The sequence below is a fragment of the Capsicum annuum genome, chromosome 5, assembly GCF_002878395.1.
Source record: "Capsicum annuum cultivar UCD-10X-F1 chromosome 5, UCD10Xv1.1, whole genome shotgun sequence".
NCBI classification, from domain to species: domain Eukaryota; kingdom Viridiplantae; phylum Streptophyta; class Magnoliopsida; order Solanales; family Solanaceae; genus Capsicum; species Capsicum annuum.
The window spans coordinates 116,990,952-117,012,464 of NC_061115.1; the positions used below are offsets into that span (position 1 = coordinate 116,990,952).

Genomic DNA, 21,513 nt, shown 5'->3' on the forward strand with positions numbered 1-21,513 from the left:
AATACTCTTTCAAGCCCATTTAAAGAATTGGAGGCTAGGGTTTAAAGAGGGTTCATCTAGAGGCAAGAGAGGTGTCAAGTTCTTCATTGAATTAACTTGTATAATACACGTAACTCTCTCCCTTGTTAAATAACTCAAAAACCATGTATGTCACACTTGGATTAGTAGGTGTACGTGGTGGTTTTAAAATAAATAAAAAAGGATTTTGTTGTCAATGATGAATGATGTTTATTCTTGCTTAAGCTTGTGATTATACATGTTATTAATGATGGCTTGCATGTGTGAGTACTTTATGTGTGTGATCTAATATATGGGTCTTGAATAACCCTAATAATTATGAATTCCATCATGAAATTAGTCTTTATAAAGGAACGCACATAAAGTGTTTGTGAAAATATCTAAATGAATTTTCTACTCGCATGTTAATGGTGTGTTGAACTAGGATATTGGTCTAGTGAATATGAATAAGATAAGATATTGTAGCAATGCATGTGAGCACTTAGTAATTGATTAGCTAAAGCCTTGTTGACTATGTATTGATTGGTGATGAATATGAATGCTTGGTAAATGGTTTGGTAAGGGTCTTGATGGCCACCGAATGAATTGAATGATGATTTGAGTTAAGGCATTGGCCTAATAAAAATGTTCAATCGATAAATGTTCCCATGAAAACCTTATGGTCCCATGTTGTTATGTTTTGGATAAATGGTTCAAGTCCTTAAGAATTGAAATGAATTACATGGATGCTAAGGCATAAACTAAAGGGGTTACGAGCTCAAATGTCAACTAGTAATGGTAATGAAATGGCTTGAGGTTGGTGTCCCTCGCCCAATTAAATGACTTCTGGTTGGATTCCCTTGCCCAATGAAATGGTTTGTGGTTGGAGTCCTCGCCTAATGAAATGGCTTGTGGTTGGAGTCCCTCACCCAATGAAACAGCTTGTGGTTAGAGTCCTTTGCCTAATGAATTGGTTGAGTTGGTTTGAGGCTCGAACCCCCTTGACTAATGTAACAGAGAAGTTTAAGGTTCTAGAATTGGTAAGGTGAAAGGTTGAAAGTTCTTCACTCCATGTCTTATGAATGAATTTTTAAGAGTGATTGTTATGACTCTTTCTATGAATTGGCATGCTATATATAAACATGTGTGTGTATCTTCGTATATGCCTATACTAACATAAATGTGATTTCATATGATGGTTTGACTTGGATTGAACAAATGCGCTATTTTATCATCATCCTTGAGATACATGCTGGCGCTCCAACCGCTAACCGTCTCCTGACGCTATATCCCCACGCGATATAGGGGTCGTAGCTTCTTCTTCCTCTTCTACGCAGTGACCAGGTGTTTGAGCGGTTCGAGCATTGACATTGAAGTAGTGAGCTTTCATTCTCTGGAGGGCACACATTTCATAGTCTTTTACTTTAAGTCATAGACTTAGTATTTGGCTATTGTCGGGGGTATGTCCCGATATATTATTGACATCAGTTTGTTAGAGGCTTTGTGGATGACTGTGAACTTGAATATATTTAATGAAATGTTAGATATTGTCTAAGTATTGACTATGAGATTTATTTTTCGCTACTTTGATATTTGGTCGGAGTTTATCCAACACTTATGAATTAATAAATGGTTAGGTTGGGTTGATGGGGTGATCTCCAATCCAATGAAATGCCCCTCTGAACTTCTCGAGTTTTATTCATGGTACACCTGAACGTTTACTAGTTCTAAGTACCCCTGCCCCCCGAACTTATTCTTTTAGTACGTCGCGTGGCCCCTTTTTGCTGAAAGTCCACTTCGTGTAATACACGCGCGGATATGTAGAAAAAAACACTAATGTGGCTGTCCACATTGTTAAATACCATCCACTTCCCTTATTTTTATCTTATATTAAGCCTCTTATATCTTTATTATCCGATTTCTCTCTAAAAAAAATTATATTTTTCAGTTTTTCTCTACTCCAAAATATTAATGATGAATTTTCGTCAATCAAGTAAGCTATTATCTAAAAATTTATATTTCTTGGTGTGTTAAAAATATGAAATTATTTTTTTCCGGTTAGTGTTTCATAGTAGTTTCTGATTAGTGTTTCAATTAGGATTTTGAGGAGACTCACATGCACAAATACGTTTTTTAGTATAATTAACGGAATAAAAAATTACAATTTAAGTTAGGAACGTACAAAAATCAAACCAATAAAAATGTTATTGATTTATCATTATAGGATTAACGATTTTTTAATGATTTTATAAGAAAAATTATTAGGTTATTGATTCGATTTTGATTTTTTTACTGGGTTATTGTATAAACTGATAACCCAATAAGTTTATGTTAAATTATTATTCTACATTATATATATATATATATATATATATATATATAAAAGTAGAATTTTGGTTAACTAAGATTCGATTTCTTTTCATGTTAGTTACTACTTTTTTTATTTTATGAGTATTTTCTTATCAGTTAAATCGAAAATCAAATTGTTAGGGACTAAAAATCAATAATCAATATAACTACATTCTCTTTATTGTAAGTATTGTATTAGTTTCTTTAGTATTTGTTTTGTTATTATCTTTTAAAATATTTGCTTCGATATTTAGTATATTTCTTTAGTTACAATAACTCATATGATATATATAATTAAGATTTAAAAATTGAAGTAGTTTCATAAAAATGAAAACTGAAGTTTTAGATTGAATTAATAAACGGGTGAATTTTTTTTTTAGAGTAATAAACAAATTTTTTACAAAATTAATTAACGGATGAGAATTTTATTTCATAAACTAATTAAGAGATAAACATGAGTTTATAAAATTAATAAATTGATAAATTTTTTTTTTTTTAAGATTGAAAGTAATGAAGGAAGAGGGATAATAAATATTGAGAGAGATAATTGAATTTTTTGAAAAAAAAAATCATTTTTTTAATCATTAAAAAGACTAATTTGACTTAAAAATTACTTCATCACGTGCGTAATAGAGTGTAAAACCTAAACATTTTACTACATCAGCAAAAAGGGTCGTGCGATATACTTAAAGAATAAGTTCAGGGGTATTTAAGATAAATCAAACTTCAGATCTATCATAAATAAAACTAGAGAAGTTCGGGTAATACATACTTCAAAAATTAAAAAAATGGCGTAGGAAAAGGTGTGGAGCGAGAAGGAAGGAACCGAAAATAGAAATCATACAGAGAAAAAAGATTGAAAAACAGAAAGAAAAAGGGAAAGAAAGAATAACTTGGTATAGAAGCCATTGAAGCTCAAGGGCCTCTTCTTCTTCTTTCTTTCTTCTTTGTTGAATATATGTACAGAAAGTGAAACATTTAGAGAGAAAGAGAGAGGAGAGGAGAGGCTTCTTGGCTTTCTGGTTAGCTGTGGAGACAGATAACCAAAAGCCATGTCAGATTCAAGCAGTGATTCCGTTTCGCTCGACGTTGAGACAATCTATCTTGGTGGAAAGGTTCTATTTTTCTCTCTATATGTGTTTGTATGGAGACAGATCAATATTTTGAAAAATACCTTTATGTACTGACCGAAAGCATTTTGTTTGATTGAACGGAAATAGAAATTGGCGTTTATTGGAAATTTCTTATGAAGGAGAAAACCACTGGATCTCCCTCTACTTTTTACGTTAGTTGGCTTTTTTCAACTGTTCGAGTCCCTGCCCCTCTATCTTTACTCTTACACATGTAATAGTTACTATCTCTTTCATCTATAGACTATAATTAATTGCAGATCCGTGGGTTATTCCTTGAAAATTTAAATATTTACTCCCTCCGTTCCAAATTTCCTAATTTGACTTTATCTTTTTTCATTAATCAATAACAACAACAACAACAACAACAACAAACCCAGTGTATTCCCACTTAGTGGGGTCTGGGGGGTAAGATGTACGCAGTCTATACCTCTACCTCTGATGAAGTAGAAAGGCTGTTTCCGAAAGACCCCCGGCTCAAGGCACAAGATATCACACAAACACATAGTAAAGCACAGAAGCAGATGACATAACATAAATACGGCACCCATAAGGAATATAAAACAGAGGAAAGCAGAGGAAAGCACACAGATTCGTAATAAGCATGGAATACTGAATACGGAATCATAACGGGAATAAAAAATAAAAAACCCCCACCAAGTAATTCCCTACACTAGCGACCCAATCTGGCCCTACTCTCCTGCCGTAATTCGCGTCTTCCAGACCTTCCTATCTAGGGTCATGTCCTCGGTGAGCTGTAACTGTTCCATGTCCCGCCTAATCACCTCACCCCAGTACTTTTTCGGTCTACCCCTACCCCGCCTAAAACCATCCAACGCTAGCCTCTCACACCTACGGACCGGGGCATCCATGCCCCTCCTCTTCACGTGTCCGAACCATCTCAATCGTGCTTCCCGCATCTTACCCTCCACTGAAGTCACACCAACCTTCTCCCGGATAGTCTCATTCCGAACTCTATCCCCTCGAGTCAGTCCACACATCCAGCGCAACATCCGCATTTCTGCCACCTTCATTTTTCGGATGTGGGAGTTCTTAACTGGCCAACACTCCGCTCCATACAGCAAGGCCGGACGGACTACCACCCTATAGAATTTGCCTTTAAGCTTGGGCGGCACCTTCTTATCACACAGCACCCCCGACGCGAGTTTCCACTTCATCCATCCCGCCCCAATACGGTGCGAGACATCCTCGTCAATCTCACCGTTACTCTGAATCACGGACCCGAGATACTTGAACTTATCCCTCTTACATACCTCCTGTGCTTCCAGCTTCACTACTACCTCGTTCTCCCGCCTCACGTCATTAAACTTACATTCCACATACTCTGTCTTGCTTCTGCTCACCCTGAACCCTTTAGACTCAAGAGTTTGCCTCCACATCTCTAATTTGTCATTTACACCCCCTCGAGTCTCATCTATCAGAACTACATCGTCTGCAAAGAGCATACACCACGGCACCTCCCCTTGAATACGCCGCGTCAACACATCCATTACTAACGCAAACAAAAAGGGACTAAGAGTAGATCCCTGATGCAATCCTGTCCAAAAAAAAAAATTCATGGTCTTTTCTTTAAATTAAAATGTAAGCATTATTTAATAGGGGTACTATATTAAATTAGCCATGTCATTGATTAATTTTTTTAATTAATGTGTCATCTCAATTTGGGATGGATAATTTGAGACGGAGGGAGTATTTGACAAGAGAAGCGCTTGAATTATCCCAATTTTCTTTTCCATTAGTCCTGACATTTATTTCTTTGAAGGCCATCAATACAACACTTTCTGGATTATGGGGGTTCAAAATCTCTTAGGATATTCGCCCATATCCTCCTTGTTGTCTTAAATGTTAAACTCATCCTACACTTGCAAAATGGCATCTTATTTGGATTGCTAAGCCATATTTATTGGGTATCCCTGTGCACTGCACTAAAGCTCCCATTGTGCACGGTGTCTTGGAAGTGGCCGGACCCCAAGGGTCTATTACTCAACCATATTTAAGCCATATTTATTATTAGTAGTATAAATTTCATTGTCCTATCTAGGAGGAAAATTAGGTGATTATTGTCCTATCTAGGAGGAAAATTAGGTGATCTTGTGTGATGTTGATGAGGCAAACACATTCTTTTCAGAATTTTATTTGAGTTGCCTGTTGGATTTTAGGCTGAACTAGTTTTAGAGAAACAACAAGTTGGGAAAGCACTTCTTCCCAATCCAGGATTGACACTAGAAGAAGAGTTAGCATTATTGACATATTAATGATAACCACTAAAATACCTTCCTCGTTGGTGCTTTGTTCACTAAGAAAATGCTGATGCGATGGAAAACCATCCCACTAGTATTTGTCTCCTTCCTCCCCAGCCCAATTTTGATTTTATTTTACCCTTTATCTAATTATTCAGAAGATTTCTTGTTTGACATCTCATTTCGTGGACACAAGTTAGTTTACTATTTGCATTTATATTTTACTTGAACGGTTATTCTGTTTTATATATTATACTGGTTAGCAGAATTTCCATCGATGATATATTTTGAGGTATGGAGTGGCTGACAAGGTTGTTAACATCATCTTTAGGACGGCAAAGATGTCGGAAGCTTGGAGATGGAGTGCGGTGATTCCTTTATATATGAACAAAGGGTACATTCAATGTTGCAACAACCATAAGGATATCAAGTTGTTGAGTCACACTATGAAGGTTTGGGAAAGAGTGGTAGGTTGAGGAGGATCGTGACTATTTCCGAAAATCAGTTTGCTTTTATGTCAGGTTGTTGGACTCATAAAGACATTTATCTTGTAAGGAGATTAGTGGAGCAATATAGGAAGAGGAAGAAAGACTTGCACATGGTGTTCATCGATCTTGAAAAGGCGTATGATAAAGTCCCAAGAGAGATGCTTGGAGGTTAGAGGTGTGCTTGTGGCATACACTATGTTGATTCAGGACATGTACGACGGAGCAAAGACTCGTGTAAGAATGGTAGGAAGAGATTCAGAGCACCTTCTTGTTTTGATTGGGTTGCATCAGGGATCGACTTTTAGTCCGTTTTATTTGCCTTGGTGATGGATGTATTGACACAACATATTTAAGGGGAGGTTCCTTGGTGTATGTTATTTGCTGATGATGTAGTGCTTACTGACGAGACTCGGGGAGGAGTTAATGATAAGTTGAAGGTTTAGAGACAGACCCCAAAGTCTAAAGGGTTTAGGCTGAGCAGGACCAGGACCAAGATAGAGTAGTTGGAGTGTAAGTTCAGTGATTTGACGCATGAGGCTGACATGATAGTGAAGCTGGATTCACAAGTCATTTGAAAGAGAAATAGTTTCAAGGCACAAGTCATTTGAAAGAGAAATAGTTTCAAGTATGTTAAATCTATGATTTCGGGTAATGGAGAGATTGCCGAGGATGTCATGCACCGTAGGGAGGTTGAAATGGAGGCTTGCATCGAAAGTTTTGTGTGATAAGAAGGTGCCTCCTAAGCTTTCTACAGAGTGACAATTCAACTGGTTATATTGTATGAAGTGGAGTGTTGACCAATTAAAAACTCCCACATCCAAAAGTTGAAAGTGGCAGAGATGCGGATATTGAGATGGATATGCAGACTTACTAGGATGGATAGGGTTAGAAATGAGATTATTCGAGAGACGGTGGGAGTGGCTTCGATGGAAGATAAGATAAGGGAAGTGAGGTTGAGATGGTTTGGACACGTGATGAGGCGGTGCACCGATGCTCCAGTACGAAGGTGTGAGAGGTTCGCTATGGATGGTTTCAAACGGGGTAAAGGTAGTTCAAAAAAATATTGAAGGAAAGTGATTAAACATGACATGGAGCAGCTACAGCTGCCAGAGGACATGACCATTGATAGAAAGGCGTGGAGGACGCGGATTAAGGTAGAGGATTAGTGGGTAGGAGTGCGTCCTTACGAGTAAGGAGTGCTTTGTTTGTCGATGTACCTTTAGTCATAGTGTCAATGTACCTATAGTCATAGTGTTATACACATGTCTTGTAGTTTCTTGTTCGTGGTGTTTTGGTGATGTTTGTGATTTTGGATAGATAGTAATAGTATTTTTTGTTTTTGAAACTAGATGGTTCATAGTATTGCTCTGTGGGTGTCTTGTTTCTTTTATTATCTAGTGGTGTGCTACCCTATTTTATTGTTTATTTTTATGTTTTCTGGTTGTTATACTATTATTTGTCCTGAACCGGGGGTCTATCGGAAACAGCCTCTCTACTTCATCTGAGGTAGTGGTATGGACGGCGTACACTTTACCCTCCCCAGACCACTCTTTGTGGGAATACACTGGGTATGTTGTTGTTGTTGATATATTTTGAGGGATGAGATACTTTTTACATGATGTAGCTCCTATCTCCTGGTCAATTAACATGAAGCAAGTGACCTTTTTGCAGGAGCATGTTGTACGTACTGGCTACGGTTCTGTGTCAGTTATAGTATATGGGGACCAAGAGAAGCCGGCACTAATCACTTATCCTGATCTAGCACTAAATTGTTAGTCATAGATTTGTATCTTTTCATGTATCCCTTTTCTTGGGATTTTCTATTAATGTACTCAAACATCGCCTGTATTGTCTTATGTTAAATGTTAACTTCCATTTTTAAGCTATATTTTATCATTTATTCTTGCAGATATGTCATGTTTCCAAGGACTCTTCTTCTGTCCAGAAGCAGCTTCTTTGCTGCTCCACAATTTTTGCATTTACCACATTAGTCCTCCTGGGCATGAGGTCTTTGTGAACTGGTCAAGTTTGTTTCATGAAGTCACATTAGGCTTTCTTCTATTTTTTGTCAAACTCTCTTTTACTGAATTCCATTACTTACATAGTTTTCTTCTCTGAATTGTACAAGAGTTCTTGCAGCTGGGAGCATCAGCAATTTGTTCAGAGATTCCTGTACCATCGGTGGATGATTTAACAGATCAGATAGCTGAGGTTCTTAACTATTTTGGGTAATCACTTTAGCTTTGTTTGTGTCACTCGGTGTTTTTATCATACTTGGTCTAAAGTCTGTCAAACCTGTTGTTTCTTTGACCCTTTTGACTTACTAGATATCTTTGTTAAGTTGTGAGGAGCTCTTTCTTACTAATTATGAGATTCTTGCTGCTTTTAGGCTTGGAGCAGTGATGTGTATGGGAGTAATTGCTGGTGCTTACATACTCACCTTATTTGCTGTATGTCTTCTCCAATAATGTCATACTGATACTTTCAATTGGTGGTGTGAGGTTGAACTTTACTAACAAAGCTCACCTGTCACAGATGAAACATAGGGAGCGTGTTCTTGGTTTGATTCTTGTTTCCCCTCTATGCAGAGCACCTTCTTGGACTGAATGGTTTTACAATAAGGTATCATTTTATATCTTCTGTTTACCTTTATGTTGTGAGAAGAAATTCTGCTCTATGAAAGAGGAGATTATTGTTAATACAGGTCATGTCAAATTTAATATACTTCTACGGGATGTGTGGTGTTCTGAAAGAGTTTCTGCTGCACCGCTACTTCAGCAAGGTACCTTACATGCATTCCCTAGTCTTTTCACTTGGAAATTTTGGCATGTATCTTTTTTTCCTCTACCAATTGGATTGAATAAGGTCATTTCAATTGTTATCAGGAAGTTCGTGGATCTGCAGATGTTCCAGAATCAGATATAGCTCAAGCATGCAGAAGGGTAAATGCCTCCACTGTGTTAGTATATGATCAATTGTTCAATTTGATTCTTCTTCAACTGGACATTGTTTAAGTATCTTCTCTTCTTTCTGGGTCCTTTAACGTTGCAGTTGCTAGACGAGAGGCAGAGTATGAATGTTTGGCGCTTTCTTCAAGCCATTGATGGGTAGCAAACTAGACATCACTGCTTAAATATCTGTACTGGTTTCATCATTTGCATACTTGTCAACACCTCTCTAAGCCTGGTTTTATGGATAAACAGGAGAACTGATATCACAGATGGATTAAAGACAGTCAAATGTCGAATCCTCATATTTGTCGGGGATGACTCTCCTTTCCATTCGGAGGCCCTCCATATGACGGCTAAATTAGATCGAAGATTCAGTGCCCTAGTTGAGGTATGTCGTCAATTTTATGTATAATGATGCACCATTTGAACTTATTGTAAATACGCTGTGGATTCCTTGTGCAGTTAAATATTCATTGATATTTAGCTATCTAGGCTAGGTACTATTTATAGATCTAACAACCAATCAACTGTGCCTCTCGGTAATCAGTTGAGTCAGCTATATTGCTGTATATCTATTCTGCTTCATTTAGTCAACTATTAAAGCAAATTAGGTGCCTCCGAATCTCACTCATGTTTACTCAGTACCTGGATAACTAGTTTAATCCCATTAAGTTGGTATTGCCTAAATGGATCATTTGCTATTATGCTGTTCTTGGATGTTGTAAATGCAGCAGGATATAGGGAATAAGGAACGAGTGTGATTGCAGGTACAGGCATGTGGATCAATGGTGACAGAAGAACAGCCACATGCTATGTTAATACCAATGGAGTTTTTCCTCATGGGGCATGGACTATTCAGACCAAATCAGTTCAGTGGCAGCCCTAGAAGTCCTCTCAGTCCGTCTTGCATTGCCCCTGAGCTTCTCTCTCCAGAAAGCATGGGGTTAAAACTGAAACCTATCAAGACTCGGATTGCAGCCAAGATCCACGGTGCATAGAAATAAATGCTGGATTCTATTTAAGCCATGTAAATTTTAAAATCCCTATAGTTTTCATTTCTGGTCTGAGTCTGGGGATATTCAAGGGTCAAAAGGAGGGTAGATATGGATTGTAGATAGGAAAGTGGAATTCTTTAATGGACATAGGGAAGGAAATATTGTGATTTATTCATTGTAGGTAGAAAAGGGTCATAAAATATATTGCTATTCTGATTTCTTTTCTTGATAAAAAGGATATTGCTATTCTGAGGTGTATTTGTAAATCATAAAGGAGACTTGTCCATGATTATGATGACTGAGTAGTAAGACAGCAAATGAGTTGGTGATTAGTAACTTTTGATGAAGGATGGCTATCTTCCTGTCCCACCTCTCTATCCCCATTTTCAATACTATATTATAATGATTTAAGAGGCACACAACTGGTACTTGATGGTGAAACCAGTTTATAATCGATTGTCTGTCTTGCGAGAGATGACAAAACGTCGTTTCTGTTCACCATTGCTCTCTCTATTCGACACTTGCACAGTAACCATGCCCACAAACAATGTATACAACCAGATGTTGGTTGGAATTGCTTATTAATTTTGCCTATTAGTTTTGGAGGCAGTCTGATGCACACTAAGCACTCGTTGTGTATGGTCATAAAAAGGATTATACCAATATTGCTTATTAATAAGAAGCTTTAACCTTGCAGTTTGTGCATGAGGCTAAATTTGTGGCCTCAAGTTCTTAATCTCTTGGTTACACGGAGGTAACTTTCAATTAGTTAATGGATTACGTAAATCAAAAGTGTTGAGTTAGGAGTAACGAGCTAAAGAGCTCCATGTATCAGGGAGAGCAATCTGCCCCCTGTACTAGGGCAATATGAACTTTTGATGATTAACAAATTAGTGACAAGCAAAGTACATAAGAATCAGGTCCTTCACGTCTCAATAAGGACGGATAGTGTTCATAACAAGATATACCATAAGGGACAAGTTCCTAATTTCTATCCAGATCTATAATAGGAGTGTCTAAAGAGATTGAAGTATATGCAATGAATCTACAACAGTTGTTATCCAGATTGAAGTATATACCATCAAGGAATCATCTCCTTCATAATGGACTGGAAGAGATTGCTGATCAAACCAAAGCAGATTCCAAGTGCAAGGAAGATTCCTTCAAGAATCGGGATTGGGACAAGTCATGTGAAATAGGGAGCAAGAAAAATATAGAAAGAGTATCATATTTATCAATACGGAAGAAGATTTGAAAAATAGGAGAAAGCAAGCGAATCGCGTGGAGAAAACCAAGTCAAACAAGGATTGGAATCTTGAAAAGTTTTGATTGAATTTGAGTTGAATTGAGATGATAGCATCACATTGTTGCTGCTGTAGATAAAGAATTCAACGACACAAACAAAGAGAGTTTTTTTAGGGGATCTTCATCTTGAGAGAGTCAATTGCAGAGACACAACTTTAGCCCATCAAGATTTATCCAAATTGTTCTTGTGGTCTAGTTTGATTCTCTGAAGGTATTTATAACCTTTACTTTTTCTCGTGATTAGTACATGTTATGTTGGATTAGTTTTTAGTGATTGTTTTGGTTTTTGGTGCTAAAATTGATATCTGAGAATAAATAATCTGTTTATAAAAAGATCATTCATCTTATTTAGCTTAATATTTCATATTAAATTACTTATTTTGTCCTAAATTAGGAGTGTGAATCGGTTGGTTTGGTTCAATTTTATGTATTATCAGTTTTCAATTTTTAAATATGCTAAATCAATAAGATATTTTTTATCAATTTGATTTTAGTCCTTAACGGTTCGATTTTCGGTTTAACCGATAAGAAAAAGTTCATAAATTAGAAAAAATAGTACTCCCTCAATTTAAAAAAGAATGACCTACTTTTCTTTTTAGTCCGTTTAAAAAAGAATGGCCCCTTTCCCTTTTTGACAATACTTTAATTTCAACTTTTCACATAGCATGTTTAAGGCCACAAGATTAAAAGGCATTTTGATACATTTGACACAACTTTAATTTAAGACTACAAGATTCAAAAATCTTCTTTATTTTCTTAAATTTTATGCCAAGTGAAAGTAGGTCATTCTTTTTTAAACGGAGGGAGTAACTAATATGAAAAAAATTGAATCTTAGTTGCAACCAAAATCCTACGTGATGTGTTTAATTTACAATAATCTTTAAATTTGAACTAAATGTTAGATAGGAGAAATTAAGAGTGTATAATTGAAATAATAGGTGTATTAATTTGTAGAAGTTAAATAGAAACTAAGATCTATCTGTCTGTTTGTCTGTCTGTCTGTCTATAAGTAGGTTTAAAATAGTAATTTAGTATATTCTTACTGGGTTATCGGTTTACTCAATAACCCAATAAGAAAAAACAAAATCGAACCAATAAACCAATAATTTTATTTTATAAAACCATTAAAAATCGTTAATCCAATAACCTAGTAACAGTAAAAATCATATAATGTTTGGATGGACTGTATCATTGATTATTGTTTAATAACAATTTTATTGTTTAGTTTGACGGTATAGTATTGTATCGTAACTGATAGGTTAACTAAAATGCCCTTAATTATTATAAATGTTAAAATTATCAATAATTGTTAATAAAATAATGTTCTTCCTGCTAATCTATCACAAATTATGCTATATAAATATATTAAATTGTTAAATTTATGTAAATTTTAACAAAATTAATATAAGAGTAGACCAAAATAAATGTAATCGGATTCAATTAGAGGGGGGTAGCCTGATGCTGACACGACCCAAACCATGGCCTTGTCGTAATGGGCATCCCAAGTCCAACCAAGATCGGAGACCACCCCCGTTACCCAACTCAACCTCCAAATACGCATACCCTAAGTCGGATGAACTCTGAAAGTATAGAAAGATAACGTTTATTACGATCCCAAACTCTGGAATAGGTCTATAACTGTGAACAAACCAAACAAGTCCAACCATCAATTTCCAACCAACAACCATGACCAAATCAATATAAAAACTAAGTTCCTGTATGTAACATAATATAAAATGATGAAATAATCATAAATTCAGTCCAACAGTATCAACCTCAATACCAATGTCAATACTAAGGCTGACACCAATACTGATACCGCCCATTCCAATCCATAGTAGTTCCACAAAGCCTCTAACCAAAAGAAAAATAATATCCGGTCGGAATATGCTCCCAACCATAGCCAAAACCAATAGCTATAAAATAACCAAAGTATGTAAAGACATCCATGATATGAAATTAAGCCTTTCGAAATATGAAAGCTCACCACTTCAGTCCAATAGTTGATCTCGAATCCGATCACTAAGCAGGAGGAGTGGAATGGTCGATTCCTGCATCGCGTGGGGATACAGCCGCCTATATATATATATATATATATATATATATATATAACCATAGAGGAAAATGGCACCAAATTTAGCATGCATTTAAAACAATTAATCTGGGTATGTGTAGGTAACCGTCTTAGAACCACCCACAGGCTATATGGGTCTAGTATAACCCCCTGAACGGGCCCCGATCTGTGTAGCCGCACGGACTAAAGATACCATAAAAGTAGGAGATTTCCAAGTACCCTTCACTCTCCATGATACATATGTACAATGTACTTAGAGAATTCCTATGTACCTTATAGTATCATATATGGTTGCTATGACCAACCCTCATGTCGGCAAACATGATCTTTTAGTGTCCATCCATTGAACTCACATCTTCATGGGTAGCTATCACACCCCACCATTATTGTCCAGTTAAAACCATTACCATCCAACCAAATCATTAATTTATTATAAGGGGGTAAGGGGTGGCTCGTGGGATGCGGAGAGGGATAGGAGGTGGAGTTAAATAATATAGAATAAAGGGTAAAATAAGATTATATAATATTCCTATAAGGGCAGAATTGAAAAGAGAAATACGCAAATCATGGGACACCAGATTGGTGGTTACATAAAATGAGGGTTTTCATGATTACCAAACTAAGAAATTAAACCATACCATACCATACATTTTAAGGAACAATCAAAACAAACATGATTCTCTTAGTAATCGTACCATACCATAACATGCAAAACTACCATCCAAACAGTGTGTAAAGCTTCCGCTATGCACAAAGTCCTGGGAAGGGTCCGATCACAGAGATCTATTGTACACAGCCTTAGCTTGCATGTCTGTCAGAGGCTATTTTCAAGGCTTAAATCGATGACCTCCCGATCAAATGACAACAACTTTATCGATTACTCCAAGGCTATTGTAGAGAGAGCGGAATAAATGCTATATGGTTAGCTCCATGCTATGGTGGTTAGAATCTAAAATTTGTAAAGGCTCAAATTTTGGTAAATTGAGAGAGAAATGCTGTGATTTTTAACTCTTGGGAAAGGAGTTTTTCCACGTTAAATCCTTATATTGATCACTTCTTATTTAAATACTGAAGAACCTAATTTGCAAGTGTGTTTGGAATAGCATAAAATAGCAATAAGCTATCCTTTGATACAGTAAACTTGCATATGCTCCTCGTCGAGACACAAGGGCTCAACCACATGAAAAAATAGGCGTACGCCCTAAAGCCCCAAATTTGAGGAGCCTCATTTTTTACGGATAATATATTATAATTTTTTAAAAAATATTACATATTATTGATAGAAAAAAGAATTTTTAATATAAAAGGAAAGAATTATTAAAAGAAGTTTATATATAGAGTACTATATTTTAAGAAAGATTAAATGCATTGATTATATTATTATTTAAAAAAGATTAATAAAAAAAGATTATATAATTTTAAAAAAAGAATTTATTAAAAAAGAAATATTTTTTTTAAAAAAAAATTAAGGCCTCCATTTGATTTTCCCCAGAGGCCACGAATATGCTTGAGCCGCCCCTGTCGAGACATGATGAAAGTACATATGTTGCATGTGTTTCTGGTGCAGACGGGATAAAGATGCCTTGCTAACATGTCTAGAGGAACAATTTTACTAGCAATTTATGCATTTAAAAATGTATATTGATTTGGTGTCTGCACCACGTAAGGAGACTTAGTGATCATCATTAGAGATAGTACAACTTTACTTGGTAAAAAAAAAAAAAAAATCAGAACTAACTAGAAGAACAATTTCAATACAGCAAGAAAGAAGAAATACATGAAAATTTTATCCAAGATATGAAAAAAAAACCTCAAACATGCAATCAAATTTTGAGAAAAAAGTTAATCTATGCCACTGTCAGGTTATGAAGTTCTCATTCGTGTCATTATTTATTAATAAAAAATATAGCTAATTTTAGCATATCACTTTTTTACACATGGCCAACCATGAAAGCGGTCATGTCACTAATTAAATTAGTCCAATTAAAAAAACCTAACTAAATAAAAACAGCCATCCAAATTTATTTTACGTGACCCATACTCCCTTTTAATCCAAAACCAGTCAGCCCCCTTTATCTTCTTTACTGCTTCGGTGAGGAGCTTCTAGCTTTGGTGAACTGGTGCAACCAATGACGCAAAACAACCTCTTCTCTTTTCATCTCTCGAGCTCTCACCCTTTTCTCCGTTTTTTTTTTTTGTGGTTAAGGTGATCTTTGATGTTTTACTTTTTGGATTTTCAAGGAATTATGCTTTGATGATGGAGCGTAAAAACAAAAAGAGAAAAGGAAATGTTCCTTGTTGTACTAGATTTCTTAAGAATTCACAATATATGTTCATAATATCCTAAGTGGGTTTTTCGCTTGGCATCAAACATTCAAGATTCTTGTGGTCCTCATACCAGGGGCGGCACAACCCTTTGAAAAGAAGCCTAAGGTCCCAAAATTTGAGGGTCCATTTTTTTTTTAGTAATAATAAATTATAAATTTTAAAAAATATATTAAATACTATTTATAAAAAAAATAAATATTTTATATAAAAAAGTTTAGATGGAATTTGATATAACTAGTCCAGAATATTATGTGTCAATAAATTAATGCATTGACTCTATTATTAATTAAAAAAAATTTAGAAAAAATCGATTATATAATTTTAAAAATAGACTTTATAAAAATAATTTCTTTTTCTTAAAAATGTAAGGCCTCCGTTCGATTTTGGCCTTAGGCCGCGAATTCTCTTGAGCCGCCCCTGGTCCTCAATAGAAAAACTGCATTTTCCCCTGTGATGAAAAACTTCTGAAGAATTGAAAATGGTGAACTCCTGAAAATGATGATGGCCCATTTTCGGTGGAGCGATCCATCTCTCTTGCAAAAATTTCATGATTCAAAATTTGAGAAGTGATGACACTTCTCACTCCCATGATAAGTAAACATCCCGAATCATACATCATATCAAAATGGAGTTGAAAATACGGAAATAATGAATTTAAAACAACACAAATCATAAGGTACTTCTTTGATAACTCGAATTCAAAAGAGCAAGAGAAACAGCACAACCTGCACCAAAAACCTGGAGGTCACAAGCCTCTACAAATGATGAAGTACAATCTCGTCTACAACATATCGGAAATGACGAAAACATGAAATAAAGGAAAGATAGAGGAGATCCAAAAGCAGTGGATCAGCGAAACAACTCTCTCATAATCCCCAAGCGTGAGTATTAATCCATATATTTCAACAGCATTCTCTACTGACCCTACTTTAAAATGATGGCGAGAAATAACCCTAAAATAGACCCGAACGAGCAGCTAATATAAACGACGACAAATATACAACTAAAATTCAGGTAACTCAGTCCATAGTCAAATAAAAGAAAGGATAGTGAAGCCACTAAATCACCTTTCAATTCAATAATAGTACGAGTCAAGTAAACTAATGAAAAGAGCGTATGTGATGCATATGCCTCCAACATGGACAAAAACTTGTATAAACACGCCAACTTAGCTAGGTTGGACCCATGAGGGACTCGCGAAGTCCATATACCACCTATTTATTTTACCCTTAGTCCATTAGAGAAATATCACATCACTTCGTCAGAATCTAACCCTTATGTTACGACCCAAAATTGGGCCATAATGGGACAAAATATAACTCCCCAATAGGTATCCGAAATCTAAGCCGTATACAGAAAGTAACAACAATGAAAGTCATAAGGAATCTAAAATGAGACACATGGGCCAACAATTATAGATACATACATAACATGTATGAAATATACAAATGTGGGCCCTACGGGAACCAAGAAAAGACAAAATATAGAAGAATCAAACTCCGAACCTGGTGTCACTAGTACAAGAGTTAGTACAGGAGAAGCTATTAATCTAAGATTGTGCAAGAGCTACTATATTAATCTAATACAAAGTTTTCTAAACATATACAACATATAGACAATAAAGTGCATGAAGGACATGGGTAAGCCTCCGGATGCCAAGAACTCACCGTAGTTCCGATCAAAAGTAACCTCTTGACAAATAAGATCAAGAGAATGACTCCGGTTAGGATCTACATTAGAAAAATATGCAAAAGTGTAGCATGAGTACCAATAAATGGGGTACACAATGGGCATCATAGGCCGATCGAGCTTAGGAGATAATATATAATATAAATAACCAAGAAAGAAACATTTGCATGCAAAAAATTCCTGGCCATCTAGGCACAATATAAATAATAGAAGACAAAATATCAATACATGCAATATAAATATAAAATGGTAAATACCATGCACTATGAGATGACGCAATGCTATGTGTGGCCCATGAAGAAAAGTAAAACCCAGAACATATACCTCGGGCCACTCAAAAGCCCCTCGAGATCATCAACAAATTTAGTGCCCTGACCTCGGACTCATCAATAAGAAAGTAAATGAGAAACACGTCGAGATCATCTCTTGGCCCAAATTTAAAGATATAAACCTTTCCAAATCAACAATCTATGATAAGATGATACAATTCACTCAAAACCCATGATTCGTAGAAAAGTTGTACAATTCCCTCTTTAAAAGACAATAACAAATCATATCAGTGATGAGATTCCTTTTTTAAAGACAAAATAAGTATTATTCCGTAAATTGACCCACAATCCATGTATATGTATATATGAATGCATGCCTGCCAACACAAGTATATATGCATAGATATGTAAACACAGATTAGGGTAAAACTAATATTCACGCCATATTCATACTATCATGTAGTCTAGCTAACCCAATTTCATGGCCTCGGGCCAAAAACCTCATAACGGAAGGAAATATAGAATAACAGCGATAGAAAAGAAAACGACAAAAAAATACCCACTCTACCCTGAAATCCTAACCCAACCTAAATTAAGGATCGCTAAACTAGTACTAACATCAAGATAAACACCCTAAACTAAGGTTCAAGCAACTATTCTAACTTAAGATAGCCGAGATAGGCTAATAAAATTAGAAAGAGCAAAATAACCCTACATCTACCCTACAAATCCCCTATCAAACATTTTATTTACAAAATATACCATCGAACTGTATCAACTCTAAAGTGAAGGAAGCCGTAACCTACCTCAAAGCTAACCGACAACCCATAAATCATCACAGGGAAGATTTCCGCTGAGCCTCAGAATATTGCCATTCTATCAAAGTAGAACCTCCTTATTAAGATGAGAACAATGATACACATATAAATAACTAAAGTTCGAGTTAGAACACTAGTCAAAACCCGACCCTTAGGGCTCTTCGATGAAAACAAATATACTTGTAAATATCCTCTCCAAAGGGTAAGAAACTCATGCCAGAAAGTCAGGCAAAGATGGAATTCAATTTAGACTCCAGTTGGTCTAAAAAAGTTTACTTTAATGCTGAAATCTAGAATCTCAAAATCCAATTCATGAATTGGTCATGGGAATCAAGCTAGAGGAGTTATGGAAATGTAAACGAGGAGAAAGAAATCTTAGCAATCCCTCAAGAAAATCTGAATATCCCTTTAAACTGAGCTCCCACACGTAGCAAACAGAACTTAAAATAAAATGGAGAGGCTGAGAGTATATGCAAAATAATCGTCAATTCTTTGTAGGTTTGGCCAAAAGAACGAAGTTGCTTCAATAATGAATCCTTAGGAGAAGCGGATGTTACTAATGTGTGGGGATCCAATTAAGTGGATAAAATTCCACAAGAGTGGACCCACCACAATGGTAAATCTCTGCTTAAGCGAAGCCAGGTGCATAGTGCACTCTCTTCTGAAGTTGAACTCTTTTTATAGTAGTGGCTCTGCAGGAGCGGTGGAAGATCCACAAGAGCAAAAGATGCTAATGTTAGTAGCCTTTTCTAGAGCAACCATTTATTTTCAAGAGTGGCACTACTGGTGCAAGCCAATCTCTCAAGGAGCCATTGAACCAGAATATAGCTGCATCAGTAGCTTTCATCAAATAGAATAATTCTTGATCGATCCCTCAAGACTTGTTCAAGACCCCACAAACTCAAACCAAACATGCTACCTAACTAAAAATGGCATTCTCGACTTAATGGAATTGATGAAATGAACAAATGAAGGTTTCTTGACAAAATCTTGAGCAAAGTTAGTACTTACCCAAAATTACCAAACTTCTACCCAAGAATCCAAAATGGGTCTGAAAGCCTTGCTACCAGAACCAAAGGCTCCCTAGCCCAAAATCCATATTCCAGAGCTAACAGAATTTTCCAAATTTCCATCTGAGATAGTTTACTACAAATGTTAACCCAAGTCGAACTTCCCAACTTTAAATGCTCCAAAATAGAGAAATTAGTTTAAATCATAATTAAACTCCTCGAGAACAAATTCACCTAACCCAGTAAGTCACAAATACAGTACAAAAGCTACGAGAAAGGTCAAAATAAGAAAAATGCATGAAATTTTTTAAAATGACTTAGAGGTTCATTACACCTTATTAGTCCATTGGAGGGTACATCAAGAAGGCTATGTATCTAATTACCTTCGGATCATGCCCTTACGGCCATTAGATTATTAGCATATGATTCAATAGATAATATGTAAGTGACATTGTATGAAGATACGGTAGAAATGCCTCATAGATATGCACATCAAAATGAATATAAGAATGTCTTCATTCACAAAATATTTGCATGTCATGTAATAATCTCTTTTCATGTCTATCCATTATACATAGAAGTCCAAGATTAATGAGACAATCAATATCTGACTCCTATACATATCATGAAACATAATCCAAATTTCAAAAAGTTAGCCCAAATAAGTCCATTATTTACTTTAACCCTTCACATAACCATGTAACTATATAGATGTGTGTGATCTAAACTATACGGTACCCTTATTATTATTATTTACTTTCTTTTATGATCAATTAGCACACCACCACTTTAAAAAAAGTCAAAGAAAGTCTCAACTTGCCTTAACTGAAGCTCATCAGGTCAAATCAAAGACTTAACCATCTGTAAAACTTTCAAACGAGCATAATATAATTAAATACATATTCTACATAAGAAAATGAATCCATGGACACCCATATTGTTATACATCTATTCTGAGCCCAAAAAGTAAAACCCGAGACTAAAAGATAAAATGAATTTTATCTTAAAATCATGTTATCCAAAACTTAAGGAACTCAAATATGAAATTTTATCAAAAACCTAGTTCAGATCGATCTTTAAAACCTAAAATATAATTTCATAATTTTAGCTCCAAAATCCCCAGAATTTCTAATTTATAACCATGATTTAGAGATGAAATCATCAATAAAGTAATGGAGAATGTGTAAACACAAGTTAAGAATCATACCATAGAAGAATCCTTGAAAATCACCATTTGATCTGCAAATGAATTTGTTGGGAGCACTTGAAGAGCTTGACCATTGTTACTTTCCTTTTTCCTTTTTTGCTTTATATTTCTCTTCGTTTTTAGTAGTAGATTTTTTTAAGCTTAATATGGGATCATGGGCCTATTGGTCTGAACCTGATGTTGGGCTTTGAATTTTGTACATATGTTTTGCTTAGGAAAAAACGTATATAGCATTCCTAAGATAGGTAATTACAACTTATACCAAAACTTTCATTTTATCGAGTTATAGCAAATCTTAAGAATAAATAATAAAATAAAAACATTTTTTGCCTTTTAATAAATAAAAAATATCAATTATATATATGAAAAAAAAAATTCTTCTACCCAAAAAAGATGTCAGTTATTATCAGTTATCTTCATCACCTGAAATATCTCATTAAACGATTTTCATATAATTAATAAAGATCTTAAACGTATAATTCAAAGGATTCTGTTCTCAAAATATAAAATTTCAGTTTCTATTAATTTTTCATTTAATTTTTTTAAACAACTTCAGTTATATATTTGAAAGTGATCAAATTAATGGACAGTGAAAGGGTACATTTGCTTCTTGTTATGTATGGAGGAAGATGAGATATTAAT

The 21,513-nt window shown here is 35.3% G+C and overlaps 1 protein-coding gene and 1 long non-coding RNA gene across 5 annotated transcripts; one reads left to right on the forward strand and one right to left on the reverse strand.

The window, feature by feature from the left end:
* The first annotated feature begins 3,071 nt into the window (after window positions 1-3,071).
* LOC107870872 (protein NDL1) lies at window positions 3,072-10,518 on the forward strand. Of its 4 annotated transcripts, none has more exons than XM_016717556.2 (11): window positions 3,072-3,461; window positions 7,897-7,996; window positions 8,135-8,232; window positions 8,365-8,453; window positions 8,615-8,675; window positions 8,761-8,847; window positions 8,930-9,007; window positions 9,111-9,167; window positions 9,277-9,332; window positions 9,429-9,564; window positions 9,944-10,518. In XM_016717556.2, the coding sequence occupies exons 1-11, from the start codon at window positions 3,399-3,401 to the stop codon at window positions 10,172-10,174; spliced, it is 1,056 nt and encodes a 351-aa protein (XP_016573042.1). In that variant the 5' UTR covers window positions 3,072-3,398; the 3' UTR covers window positions 10,175-10,518. The 4 variants fall into 4 exon arrangements, with proteins under 4 accessions (XP_016573042.1, XP_016573041.1, XP_016573043.1 ...); XM_016717555.2 differs by having other exon boundaries at window positions 3,116-3,461; window positions 8,135-8,251; window positions 8,354-8,453; XM_016717557.2 differs by lacking the exon at window positions 7,897-7,996 and having other exon boundaries at window positions 3,322-3,461; window positions 8,135-8,251; window positions 8,354-8,453.
* Window positions 10,519-17,281: 6,763 nt separating this feature from the next.
* On the reverse strand, window positions 17,282-21,211 carry LOC107870870. Its single transcript, XR_001674478.2, has 2 exons — window positions 20,872-21,211; window positions 17,282-17,608 (listed from the first exon to the last, which is right to left on the reverse strand). It is a non-coding gene; the product is annotated as an uncharacterized LOC107870870 (long non-coding RNA).
* Between the last annotated feature and the right edge of the window lie 302 nt (window positions 21,212-21,513).

What these genes read in the sequence shown, in the direction of transcription:
- LOC107870872 (XM_016717555.2), top strand. Translation starts at nt 3,399, where the DNA reads ATGTCAGATTCAAGCAGTGATTCCGTTTCGCTCGACGTTGAGACAATC. An exon ending in GGTCTTTGTGAACTGGTCAA is followed by an intron (nt 8,252 to 8,353) that starts GTTTGTTTCATG and finishes GAATTGTACAAG; the next exon opens with AGTTCTTGCAGCTGGGAGCA. An exon ending in TAGCTCAAGCATGCAGAAGG is followed by an intron (nt 9,168 to 9,276) that starts GTAAATGCCTCC and finishes TTAACGTTGCAG; the next exon opens with TTGCTAGACGAGAGGCAGAG.